General features: G+C 35.2%; 1 protein-coding gene across 1 annotated transcript in view; it reads left to right on the forward strand.

Annotated features, from left to right (window-relative positions):
- The first annotated feature begins 97 nt into the window (after positions 1–97).
- Positions 98–14,116, forward strand: part of LOC135084365 (probable peroxisomal acyl-coenzyme A oxidase 1) — a 36,088-nt gene continuing 22,069 nt past the window's right edge. The window contains exons 1-6 of the mRNA XM_063979172.1: positions 98–242; positions 8,080–8,230; positions 10,360–10,516; positions 11,029–11,194; positions 11,659–11,782; positions 13,091–13,335. Of these exons, the coding sequence (XP_063835242.1) occupies positions 8,101–8,230; positions 10,360–10,516; positions 11,029–11,194; positions 11,659–11,782; positions 13,091–13,335 (822 nt within the window). The 5' untranslated portion in view covers positions 98–242; positions 8,080–8,100. The remainder of the gene's footprint in view (positions 243–8,079; positions 8,231–10,359; positions 10,517–11,028; positions 11,195–11,658; positions 11,783–13,090; positions 13,336–14,116) is intronic.

Raw genomic sequence — 14,116 nt, forward strand, 5'->3', positions numbered from 1 at the left:
TCTGTGATTGGTTCGTGTGTGACCCTGTGCGTCCACGCGCACTGTGAGACCTCATAGTAATGTTAGTGAATACGGGCATCTATCAATTTAAAGTGCGGTTGAGTCATACCGTCTGTGGACCGCGCGCTGGCCGCACGAGTAGGTACGTCTTTGCTTGTGTTATCGCGAACGATAAAGAGTGGAAGTGATTTACACCAGCACGGACAGTAAATTACGAAACGTATTTTACATGTTGATTTAAGGTATGTATGTGTTTTATTTGTTAATAATTTGTTTTATTTGGTAGGCGATTTAAAATACATATATTCTAATTCATTGACAAAAGTGATTTAGATATTTAAAGCGATTAAAATGTAGAGATTAATCCAAAAATTTTAGAAATATTCGTAGAAATTAAAATACTTTACAGGTAATAAATTATTAAACTTGATCTTTATTTTGTATTTCACTGGTCCTAAAATAAGACCTTGACACTTTTTTGTTGACTTTTTTTTCTTATCAATATCTTTATCAAACTTTACTTTTATATTCATTGTTTAAAATAAAACAAGAAAGAGTTATACTTGGATGAATATGTTATACAGCACCATTTTTCTCAATAACTCATATCCAACGCAAAAGACACTTCCTGACATTTCTTTTTTCAATTGTGCGGAGATCGAACCTGCGTCCTCAGGAATACTCGGAGTAGAGCGAGAACCACTATGCGATAGGCAGTTGACTTAATTTTAAGAAAACTTAAGCAGGTGTTATAGTAATTAGGGCTTAAAACACTGAAAAGTAAAAAAAAGATAGAATAATTGGACAGCTGCTGTAACTACAGCATGTTTCCGTGAAATGTTGCGTTAGTTTTTTTACACAATGAAAACTCATGCATACTACAGTACGTAGGCAGATATTACATGTTTATTTTCCTATCTACCGATCTATATCGGTTTATTTAGCTTTGATAGTAGTAAAGATAGCTGTCCCACATACAGTGGACCCCCGGTAGTCCGGCCCCTGTCTAATCCGGCGCCCCCTGTAATCCGACATGGTCTATTATTTATTATTGAATACGTATTCGCTAAGCATGAAAAGTTATTGCATATTTTTTGTAAGTTCTATAGCATTAATGACGTTAATTTTATAATAAAACGTAAGCTCTCTATTGTTGTTTAATTTACTAAATTTGACATACCTACATAATGAAGTATAATTAGTATTTCAGAGTACATATGTACATATGTATATAATATGTATGTATAAAGAATCTTATCATTGGATCTGTAATTTGTCGGATTACAAGGTACTCTTTTGTAAAAAAATCCGGACTATAGGGGGTCTTAGGCAGTACTCTATAATCCGACGAATTCGATAGTTCGACACTGCCCTGCAAAATGTTTGTCGGACTACCAGGGGTCCACTGTATTGTAAAAAAATAATTAAAGTACAATAGCGGACAGAGGTTGTCGTAAACTTTTTTCATGATCGTCATCATCAACAGGAATCTCTACTGCAAGAACCCACATGCGCGTATATAGCCAGAATAGTCTGGTGCCCCTCAGAATAGACTGGTGCCCCCCAGAATAGTCTGGTGCCCCCCAGAATAGTTTGGTGCCCCCCAGAATAGCTGATGCTGAGCTGATGACCAGAGTTGAGAGGCCTGGATTTTCGCATATATTTATCCTTTAGTCTGAAGATCTACGGGAAGTGTGAGAGTGGTCAAATTATATTCTGCCAGAACCACACGGCAATATTTTTATTACTTTTCATAGTTTGGACAATCTATCTTGCTATGCTTACCAAGTGTGTAAAATGAAGAGGAGGAATGATGACGTTTGACGGAGCTCGTTAGTGTCATAATGTTTCCTGCATTCAAATTGACGTACACTATCGATATTTTGGTCAGGTGCTATTCGTGGAATTCTATACAGATTGGCGTTCTAAGTGAAATAGGTCAGGTGCTATTCGTGCGGGTGCTCTTTGGGCGGGTGCTCAAAGTGGAATACGTTTACGTTAGAAGGCATTTGTTAGGTAGCTACTCCATTTTTTGCGGAAGGACCCTGACACATTTATTTAAAAAAACATTTCATGTACAAAATGTTTTACAAATTAATATTTTGTTTACAGTAAGAAAATTTACATTTTGTGTTTATTTAGTAATTATGTTTTTACTGAAAACACGACATGAAAATGAACTAAAGTTCAACCATATTGACGTTATTTAGTTTAAAAAAATATTTCAGTTAGTTCGCTCAGGTCTCTATGTAGGTACTTAGCAGTAAGTTCAAAGTTTAAATGTAGAGGTGTGTACGGAAATGATGTTTAACTATATATGCATTGCTTCCTTGAATATGATTTGCGTCAATATTGCAAAATTTTAAAGATATAAGTAGTCTTAACTTATCGCCAGGCCTAGAGATCACACGCAAAGAATTGTAATTAATTCAATAATCGATGTAGAGACTGTAGTGTAGATAACGCTCAAGTCACATGATTTCCGTATCACCTGAAGAAAATTATACTTTAATATTAAGATAAATTATGTTATTGTTTGTCATTTGGACTTGGACTCGCGGGTACAAAGTCTTACAACGCGGTTAATCAATATTACAAGCCAGGGTTCAAATAATAATCTTTTTCATATTAATATTAAATAAGACATGTATTTGAAATACAGTTTTGGCAATCAATAAGTCTTAAAGTTACCAGTAACTTTAAAGCAAAAGTTACGACATCACTCGTTGAAAACTTTCTGAACACTTTTTGAAATCATTTTGTGGTACTGTAAGTACAACTTACACGTGTATTCGAAATTTTCTTACATATTTATCATCCTCATCCTAAATTATTGCGTTCATTTAGATTTAATTTTCGCATAATACATTATCTCTTATAATTAAATAGCGTATACGTTGTGTGTGTATTTTTTTTTGTGTATGTATTACCTTTCTTTGCCAGAAAATTTTAAAACAATTGTTCTGAAAAAAATAGTTTTCTTTAAATTCTGTATTTCTGTAAATTATCTGTACAAAATTAGAAAAAAAAAAACTAATAAATCATTATGATCATTTATGTTTTTTGTATATTATAATAATAATTATACCTATTACTTATTAATTAGGGTACGTCAAACAGGGTTATTATCGAAGTGTCTTATCGTAATTAATACTAAAAAAAAGGATTATCGCTTATTATGCCAAATGGTATGTAAATGCGTACCTAAATTTGGCCTAGAGTTGGAAGGCTAGGCCAAATGAAAAACAAACAAATATTACAGAGATAAAAATGAATAATTATGATACGGATACCAATAATAAGGTAACTGATAATTTATTTTAACTTTAATCACAAATAACAATTAGGATTTGTATGTACCTCATTTGTTTCATATTTCCTGTGTCCATATGTTTCCAAATTATCAATTTCATTTTAATACAATTTAAAATACGAGAAAGGAGCCATCTTGTGTCACCTGGAGTCATCTTGTGCTGGTGACCCCCAGTACCTACTGACATTTCTATCTACTTAACACCTTAAATTTTTTCGATACGTAATTAATATATAATTTACCTACCTACTCATATTAATCAACAATTCAATTATTTAAAAATGACAATACATTGACGCCATACACAAATGCAAAGTAATTCATGTTAGAATGCAGTAGGCACGCAGGCTATAGTGTTGTCGTATAAAACGTCATACATTTCAATGAATAAGACATCCTACATATTTTTCATAGTTAACCCTTAACCACTGACGTGTCATTTTGTTACACTAACACTGACGTACGTACGGCATACGTACGTAACTTTGAAGACCTCCTGATGTATCAATAGACTGTAACTTATGTGAAGTTTGAATTTATATTATTTACACATGTTTATATTAAACAGAGATAGTAAAAAAAACATAGTAACATTAATAGAATAGTATAATATTGGTGAAATCCTCCAGATGTAATAAAATTTAGACAGGCATTTTTTAAAAATCAACACAAAAATATTCGATAACACTAGGAACTTCTATTTTGGCCATAATAAAGATTTATAACAGTTTTAATCAGGAAAAAATCATAATAACAATAATTCACAAATTAAGTCACTTTTTAATACAGTTCATTTAGGAAGGCTATTTTCTTTAGTATTTCTTTGTTTAATGACCTGATCACCAGTTTGCCATGCTTCATACTAGCTAGGAAATATGAAAATATGGTATATAATCTTCAGAAGAAGTCAAATCCAAAGCCACGAACTAAAGCTCCTTCACCATCATGATGATTGTCCTCGAAAACCGCAACTAATATAAAAATTTTCATCCACTGGATTTTTTGCTAATTTCTTCGTCGTTTGTAATAATTTTTGGCGTAAATAAGGTTTTCTATATATAGACGGCCAAGTAAATAAATTAGATTGCTAGCAATTAATTTTATCTATGGACCAACATACAAAAGCGATGTTGAAAAAGTTACACTAACACTGACGTTACGTACCACATACGTCGGGTGGTCTAGCTCTCCTACTTAGGGACGTGCTACCCATCTATTTTCTCCCGTCGCACACGCATCTCTGGCCACTAGGAAACTACCAAAAAGGACACGCAAAAATTCCCGCACAAAATGAAGTTTTGAACGAAAAACCGTTTGACCGACGTACCACGTACGTACGTCAGTGGTTAAGGGTTAATAGTATTTTTTTAAGATTACTAGTAATTTGTATTACACATATAATAGTCCCGTTAGCCCCTCGTGGTAAGCTAAATATGCTTGTGTTACGAGTGGGCTCACCACAATAGTCGAGTGGCGCTGGGATTCGAACCTCGGATTTTCGGCGTTCCTCGGATATCGCGTCTGCCAGTCCGGCCCCTTCACCGTTCGGCTATCGCGGCTTCAGTTATTTTCTAGTGAATTTCTTACCACAATTTATATCATCACGTAATGTAATTTTAATGTAGGTTCTTAATACGATCAATTGACGACTTTCAAAACAGAAAAAAAACATTTGACCATGTTATTGTGAATTTCAGGTTTGATTTACATATTTTAATAAATTAATAAACCCCAATATTCACTTGAAGGTGAAAGAGCAGTCGTTAGCCAAACAGTTATTCACTAGGGACGGCACATCAGAGACATTTAATACTTCAAATCTATACTTATAATAAATCTGTAGAGAGGTCAATTCTGTACATGAAATATATTTTCAAAATAACTATCAGGGGGTGATTAGTGATCGATACTGATGCCAAAAATGCAATCAGTAAAATTTTTGTCTGTCTGTCTGTCTGTCTGTCTGTCTGTCTGTCTGTATGTTCCTTATAGAAACAAAAACTACTTGACGGATTTTAACGAAACTTGGTACAATTATTCTTCGTACTCCTGGGCAGGTTATAGGATACTTAGGAATTCCCACGGGCACGGGAATTAGCGGGAATTTTTTTTTGTATGAAACTGCTTAAGTTAGACGCTTGAAATTTGGCATGCAAGTACCTTAGTAAACTCAAAGCTTAGTTACAACAGGATATTGCAAAATTCCCACGGGAACGGGAGTTAGCGGGAAAAAAACATTGGTATGAAAAAATCTAAACCGCGTAAGATAGATGAAGGGGGTAAAACGGGATCCACGCGTACGAAGTCGCGGGCGGCCCGCTAGTTGACAATAATTTACACCTTGTGTCATTCATTGTATGTATTTACGATATTATCACAAGTATTTACAAGTAGGTAACTTAATTTGCTGAAATACTTGTCACAAGTTTTTTTTGCGAAACAAGTTTAAAATCTTACGTAGGTAAGTCCTGAAACACGCTGTATGTGTACATCGTGTTTCAGGAAATGTTACAATATTTGGAACTATCTGATGATTTTTTTAGTATCTTCAATTCAACCAATCAAAGTGATCTGTCACTTTGATTAGACCACCATGATTTATTATGATTCCTAATTGGATAAATAGAGAATTATAGTAATTATTCCCGTAAATATGTCCCAGCTTCCTGTATAATATATCCCATCAAAAACAATACTTGTCAAAAAAACCAAGTCTCGCAACTCAGTTGTTCTACGGTAAAAAGTTGTGAGATCCATGTAATACCAAGTCCAGGCCAGGAAATCTTTAACGTTTTACATAAATATATTGACTTGGCCATCGCACTAAATAATTTAATTTACACGTGTTTTCATGCGATGGCCAAGTCAATATATTTATGTAAAACGTTAAAGATTTCCTGGCCTGGACTTGGTATTACATGGATCTCACAACTTTTTACCGTAGAACAACTGAGTTGCGAGACTTGGTTTTTTTGACAAGTATTGTTTTTGATGGGATCTCATTTCTTTTTGTATTTTGTAGACAGCAGTTATGTATCTAGAAAACTGGACCGAAATTGAAAAATTTTACTCGACTTGGCGGTTGCACTACCGTGCCCCTAAATCTCATTTCTTTTTGTATTTTGTAGACAGCAGTTATGTATCTAGAAAACTGGACCGAAATTGAAAAATTTTACTCGACTTGGCGGTTGCACTACCGTGCCCCCAAATATTTTAGTTTTTCCTTGATTCATACACCAAACACTACTTATATTCCAAATTTGAAGCTTCTAGGTCTGCTAGAAGTGCCTTAGAGTTTTGATGATCGGTGAGTCAGTGAGTCAGTGAGTCAGTGAGTGACAAAATTAAGTAACTTTGACCCGTTATAATTCTTAAACTACTGGTTCAAATTGAATGAAATTTTAAATATACCGTGTCTTTACAATGCCTGCATAGCTAATGAAAATTCAGCCTTCTAGTTTTATCCACAACGAAGTTACAGGCAGTCGAAAATGGCCTGAATTGCTTCGAGAAAAGGATGGTACGGCCGTGCCGCTTTTTTGCTCGACTTGGTGGGGGCACTGCCGTGCCCCCAGATATTTTTAAGTAATTTTTGATTAAAAATATACCCCATCATAAAATATCTGCTGTCTGCAGTTTGACCTTTGTATTTGTTTTGTCTAATACGATTCAGACTTATATCTACAACTACAATCGCTTGGTTCTAATATCTAACTTATCAATTAAGTACACTTGATAACATACAAACATTTTTTTATTTAAGTTTATCAAGAGAAAAATTATTTTCCTGAAACGTCTGTTGCTGCCACAACAGTAAGTTTAATAACTTAATTTTCCAAATAAGACGGTGGTGTACCATTTTAGTCTTTTGTTTTGGAATACAATCATCCTGCTACATCGATGTCTCCTGGCACAGGCTTGTTTAAGATTAAAAGGAGGCATCGATCATTACATTACTAAAGGAAACCTTTGTTAGTAAAAAAAAAAATATTATAATTATTTTATTACTAGCAGCCGCCCGCGATTTCGTACGCGAGGATTCCGTTTTACCCACTTAGGAGTTGAATTTTGCAAAATCCCGTCTTAGTGCGCACCTACGTTCTAAAAGGACCCCATGCAAAATTTGAGACTCCTAGCACTTGTAGTTCCTGAGATTTCGTGAAGAGTGCGTGGGTCAGTCAGTCAATGAGTGACCTTTCGCTTTTATAAATATGTATAGATTAGTTATAGCTTGATAAGTATACCGTCGTTGTTAAATATCCGACTCAATATGCCTGTAATTGAATTTTATTGTTTTGATCCGCTAACGTTGAGTCAACTTGAACGCATGAACGTAGGTCAGGGTCAAAGTCCCGAACTCATTGTTAAACGCGGAGTTCACTACCCAAACGCGACGTGGTTTTCATTTGTATAAGCCGGACTATACATGTTAAGCATCTGAATATAGCAGTTGGTAGAGTAGGTATGTAGTATTGTAGTATCAGTCAAAGTAGTACTTACTTTTGTACTACGAGTAGTACAGGTTCAGTGTTATTGTTATTGATCAAATTGGATTCTGCTGGTGAAGGATTTATTATGAAAAAGTTTCTTAGTTTAAAAAGAAATATTAAATTAAGAGAGCTAGAATTTAAAAACTACCTCAGAAAACTACTTAAAGTGCTAAATTAAAAAAAAAAGAAACATACCCAACAGAATCGAGAATCTCATTTTCTAATTCGGTTAAAAAGTTTCATGAAGTAAACTGATATAATAGTGTTCTTTTTTAGGTTTTAGCATACAAATTAAAAATGGCGAATGATTCAAAAGGAGTGAATGCAGATCTCATAAAAGAGAGGAAGAAGTGCAACTTCGATGTGCAAGAGCTTATACACTTCATCGATGGCGGGGAGCAAGGCACGAAGGACAGGAGAGAAGTAGGTATGTATATGCTTAAAATTACTATGTTTATATTTAAAAAAATAAGTTTTTTTTTGTGGCAACCAAATCTAAAGAGAGCCGTAAAACATCATAAATTAAAAAAAAGATTTAACCACAAAGAAGTGGTTTATTTTTGCCAGTGTCAATATTCCTGTTTCGTTTTAATAATAGGAATTGAAAGAAGACCACATGATAAAGTTCAATATTAAATATTGTGTATGTCGATTGATACCTCTAATGTTCAGTCATACCTACCTCTTTCTAAGGTTAATTTTTCAATGTCGAGTAAACTTAATTATTAATATTTTTGCTATTATGATCTGAAAGAACACCTACAAGAACAAATTTAATGTCAAATATTGTGCAAGTTGATGCTTCTACATGGTTAGACGGTTCACACTACCTGCTACCAATGTTTAGGAAACCGAAGGATGTTTCCAAACACCTCACCGGTTAGTTAGTCATGCTTATATCCGATATCTTTGCAATAATAATTTAATAATTATAGTAAATATTATATTAATGAAAGTGGAGGCAAGCAAAATGGTATAAAAAAATAGTACGAGTATATTATTATGTGTAAAGTTTTTTTTATTTGTTCCAACCTCTGTTGGTATCTGGCTGGTTATGATTTTTTTGAAAAATGATTGTTTTAATTAAAAAGGTAACCTAAGAAAAAAGTAAAGCAGTTTCCCGCCATTTTTAAGGTTTTCATTATGCTAGTAATTTTTTTTCTAATAAAGTTATGGAAGTATAGTTTTAATTTGTTACAAATCAAAGTTTCAAGTATAACTTTATTACCCGTTTGATATCGTCTTGGAGAAGATTACCTATACCATTTCAACTTTAGGTAATTTTTAACAGCTAAGTAAGTATTTAATGACAATCTTTTATTGATACGTTTAGTTAATAGGCAATAAATAAAATTATTTGAATTTGAAAACTTTGATAAAATTAAATTCAAAAGTCAAAAGGAAGGTCAAATCAGCTACTCACGTGTGAATGAGACAGAGTCTCTCATGTATCTTGTTTCTCATTATTTTACCGTAAATGGTTTGCTAGATAGCGTCAACACATTCTGATAGCAGGGACTTAGACCGGATCCCTGCCAGCTCCGGCTCACGTTGTAGCTACGGACCTTCCGACTGAACACCCGAAGAACTTTTTTATATACGAAACGAGAACTAAAACTTCGACACCGCGATTCAGGAATGCATTTTCAAAAATTTATTTCTCTGTAACGATCGATCGTTTAGATACAAAACTTTCTGTAATAGAAGAGGATGCTCAAATCTAGCTGTGATAATTTTTTCATAACATTAGTTTAAATGATAAGTACTTTTTGAGGTTTTTTAGTATTTACCATGTCGTTTATGGAATACTAAAAGGTATGAAAGAGACGACTACATTCCCTTAGTTACTAAAGTAGTCAACAGGAGCAGTGTCCATGACAGTTAGGGCCGCAGCAGACTTCCGACTTTTTACGGTTTGCGACTCTACATTTGACTGTGGTGTCGCAATCGCCAGTTTTTTTTTCATGTTTAGTCAATACTTTGCACTTTATTGAGGCATTGCAAATTTTTACGACTGCATCAATGATGCATTACTTGGGGGTTTACTGTGCTCTATTGTGAATAGAAGTCGCACGTTTATGTTATGAGACAGCCACGGTTGGCGTTTGTTTGTATTTGCGTATATCTTCCTAAAAGCGACTTAATCGCTGTTCGCCTATGCTAAGAGTAGCAAGTCTGCTTACCCCAGTCACAGTTGCCTTGCGCCCTTGCGTTGCCAAAATTGATTTTTAGAGCAGGACTCTCCCTTTGTCTATAAGTTAGAATAAGACGCACAATAATAGGTCCCTCCCTCTATCAAAACTGAATTGGAATGAAAAACTTTTATGAAGTTTTTTCTATTCTGTGAAAAGTTTGTTTGTAAACCGCAAACACGTAATGACACGTAATTATTTAACTATCGCCCGTATTCACAAACATTATTATGAGGTCTCACAGTGCGCGTGGACGCACAGAGTGACATATGAACCAACCACAGAGCTCTATTTAGTGCTGTGCGTTCGAATACGGGCGTATGTCTTGCACAGTGCAAACTAATATCGCTCTACCATTTTTCAGAGGAATTGGCCCTTCAAGTGAAGGAGGTAAATGATGAGATTCCCGAAGAATACCTTAGCCACATGGGGAAATACCAGAATGCTGTGAGGAAAGCCACCGCTCTCATTGACGTGTTGAAGGACCATGCGCTGAAACATTCCTCGTTTGACGCTTATAGGTAAAAAAAAAAACATTGTAACCAACTTAAATTTTCGCTATTCGATGGAGAGAAGTCGATATCATATTTTGAATTCCTCCTAGAGGTATTCTTCTGATTAAATTCGTTGCGGTTACCAAAGCTGTACCTAAGATATGCCCTCTGATTATTCAACCTTCACTAGGTAGATTTAATTTCTTACAAACTTTAGATCCTTGGTACAGGAGTTGCAGTGACTGGAAACTAGTTTGATTAGTCCCGTTTAAAACGAATAATTCTGAGGTAGACATCATAAATGACACAGCTAAGTCAGTCGCAGAAAGTAAACAGTTTTTTCAGGCCATAATGAAAATTCGAAGCGACAATAGCAGAACTGACCGAATCCAGTTCCGAGGAACGCGGGTTCGAACCTAGCGTGGTGGACCTACTCCTACTACGAGCATATTTAGCATGAGCTAGCGGGATTTTTTTAAATGATGATAGTTATGTCCACTTCTTCAATGAGTTTCCTATTAACTGGTAGTCATTTGCAGACCAACTAACATGTACCGGGTGCAGTCGCTGGTGCAGCAGCAGATGCCTCTCTTACTTCATATGGGAATGTTCGTGCCCACCATCATCGGGCAGGCCTCGCCCGACCAGCAGGCCGAGTGGCTGCCCAAAGCACTCTCCATGCAGATTATTGGCACTTATGCACAGGTGAGGACTGCACAACGATAGATCTTGAGTTTGATGCGTAAAGTGTACGTCATAAAGGTCATTTTGTATCAATATTGAATCTTTTTCGCGCGCACGTTCTCCATTTTAAAGCTGTAGGAAGGAAGAAAAATTAAAAGTTAAATTCAGTAAAATAATGGAACTAAAATACCGACCACTCAACAAGTGTCATGTTCTAGGATAGAACCTAAGAACATAACGCTGCTACTCTGGAAGCAAAAGTAGAAAAGAACGGCACCATGACGCCATATTAAATTTTTTTTTGTTTTCTTTTCTTTTATTTGTTCATTTTCATTTGTATTTTCGTGTCGAATAAAGGTTTTTCTATTTTATTCTATTCGTGCCATTCAAGTTTCATTTTCGCGACAAAAGTTATCTTGATATTCTTGATATCCTTCTCCATCAGTAGCTTTATAAGTATGTAATTAATGTGTGAACTATTACAGACAGAACTGGGCCACGGGACGTTCCTCCGAGGGCTAGAGACGACGGCCACGTATGACCCAAACACCGAGGAGTTCGTGCTGCACACGCCCTCACTCACTGCCTACAAATGGTGGCCTGGAGGATGTATGTACTTACAATAGTTCTATTTTCTTTCTGTAGCTGCAATATATGAGGCCATGGTTCTTTTTAAGGAGTCCTAGGATTCTAACAAAACTCTAAAGTACCTACCTACAGATTATTCCATTCTGAAGCTGCAATATAATGACGTCATAACTCTTTAATAGAATCCATAGAGGTTCTGACACAACTAAATGGCATCGCACGCAGGGGGTAAGTAGTTTCCCGAAGCACAGAATCTTTCTTTTTAGACAGGTTTTAACTTGCAACCAAACTGTATATGAATACAGTAAAATTTTACTATGTTTGACCTATTTTTGAATCCAACTCTGAACTCTGAACCGAGCAAAGATCTCTTATATGTTTAATGTTATTATAATTTACAATAAGTTTACGACTTTGAAAGATTTATGAAGCATGTAGAATTGTATGATACAGATCCGTGTATTTGCTCAATAGTAGCATTAAAAACCATATTTATTGATACATACCTATTTATTGAAGATAGTTACCGCTTAATATGTTTTTAACGTAACCTTGATATCTTGCTTGCCCATGGACTAGAAAACAATAACAAACAGAAGATCAATCGTTAGTATTGCTTTTCCTTTTAACGATTTTCCTTTAAACTGTTTTTCCCAATGTTTTCCCCATATCTAAGCAAACAAAAAGAAATAAACATGCCAAGACGCATCAATTGTCAGACCTCGAAGACGTTACGTTACGAGTACCCTTTTGAGTGGAACCCAAGCAAATGGAAAGATCGTTCTAAATTGGCAAATTGAATCCGGGAACGTATGTAAGGTGCATGGATCAAGGCGATTGTCGCGCGTCATAAATTATACGTAAACCTACGAGTATGTAGAGTTTTTCTATTTGAAGTTCATAGTTTGATGATGTTCTATTGAATGACGGAAACGATGTTTGCGAAATAAACAATTGTCCTTGGATATTATACCTAGTATATCTAGTGCCATAAGCTTGTGCTATGAGTATCTAAAGTAAATCTTGATCTAAAATAAACTTACATAACTATTTTAATTTCATACAGTAATTTTGCTCAGAATTCAACGTCCGTTATGACTCTACATAAAATTTATTACATTTTTATTTCAATGTTTCTGGGAAACCTTAATACATTGTTGCTAAACTAAAAAAATATTCATGTAAGAACATAATAGTTCGTTTTAACTTAATCACCTGTCAATGGTTTGGTGGTTTGCTATTTACCTACTTATTTACATGGCCCATGCTGGTAGCAATATGATTCGTGTTAATTTAAGTTTAAAAAATATTCCTTTTTTCAAATTCCAGTGGGCCAAACTGCCAACCACTGCATCGTAGTGGCTCAGCTGTACACAAAAGGACAATGCCATGGAGTCCACCCCTTTATAGTTCAAATAAGGGACAGTGAGACCCACATGCCGTTGCCGGGGATAAAAGTCGGGGAAATTGGCCCCAAGTTGGGGTATCAGACAGCAAACAATGGCTTTCTAGCGTTCGACAACTTCAGGATACCCCGGGACAACATGCTGATGAAGAACGCTCAAGTACAGAAGGTAAGGTTGAAATAGTTATTAACTACATCATGTTGGTAGAACTTAATTAATTAATTAATTAATGATTTACCAAGACTAGGTATTACAGTAGTTATTAAAGTAATTCAGTGCTCTTTAGCAACGTATTTTTATGAAATTACAATGTAGATTATGTAAAGTGCATGGATCAAGAAAATCAAGAACCATATTTTCAATGAGTTGACTTTTTGTGCGTCTTTTAATTCAATATTCATGAACATATACAGTTGTGTTACGACACAGTAGTTGTGACATATGTATCATTGCCTTTAACTTTTTGTTATGTTATGTTTAACCTGCAGTTTTGTTGTAGCAATCTTATTTTTATATGCACACGTAGGTACTATTATGAAAAACCGGAAAACCATGTAGTCATAGGTATAACCCCCAGGGTACCTACCACGAGTATTACAAGCAACAGTGATGCGACGACAATGTTCAGAATTTAGGGCATCGTAAACTGATGTTAGTTTTTATATGAAAACTTGCATGAAATGTTGTTTCTTAGATACGGCTCTACAGTATGTTGTTGCATTAAAACTACACTGTCCTAACCGACAATGTCACTAAAACTGTCGGTGTATTTTTTCACAAAAAACAAACAAAATAGTGTTACATATTTCTTTACTTACTACGATAGACTTACGCCCGTATTCACAACATTACTATGAGGTCTCACAGTGCGCGGCCGTGGATGCACAGGGTGACACACGAACCAATCACAGAGTTCTATTCAACGCTGTGCCTTCGATTTGCTACTTCA

The sequence above is a fragment of the Ostrinia nubilalis genome, chromosome 1, assembly GCF_963855985.1.
Source record: "Ostrinia nubilalis chromosome 1, ilOstNubi1.1, whole genome shotgun sequence".
NCBI lineage: Eukaryota > Metazoa > Arthropoda > Insecta > Lepidoptera > Crambidae > Ostrinia > Ostrinia nubilalis.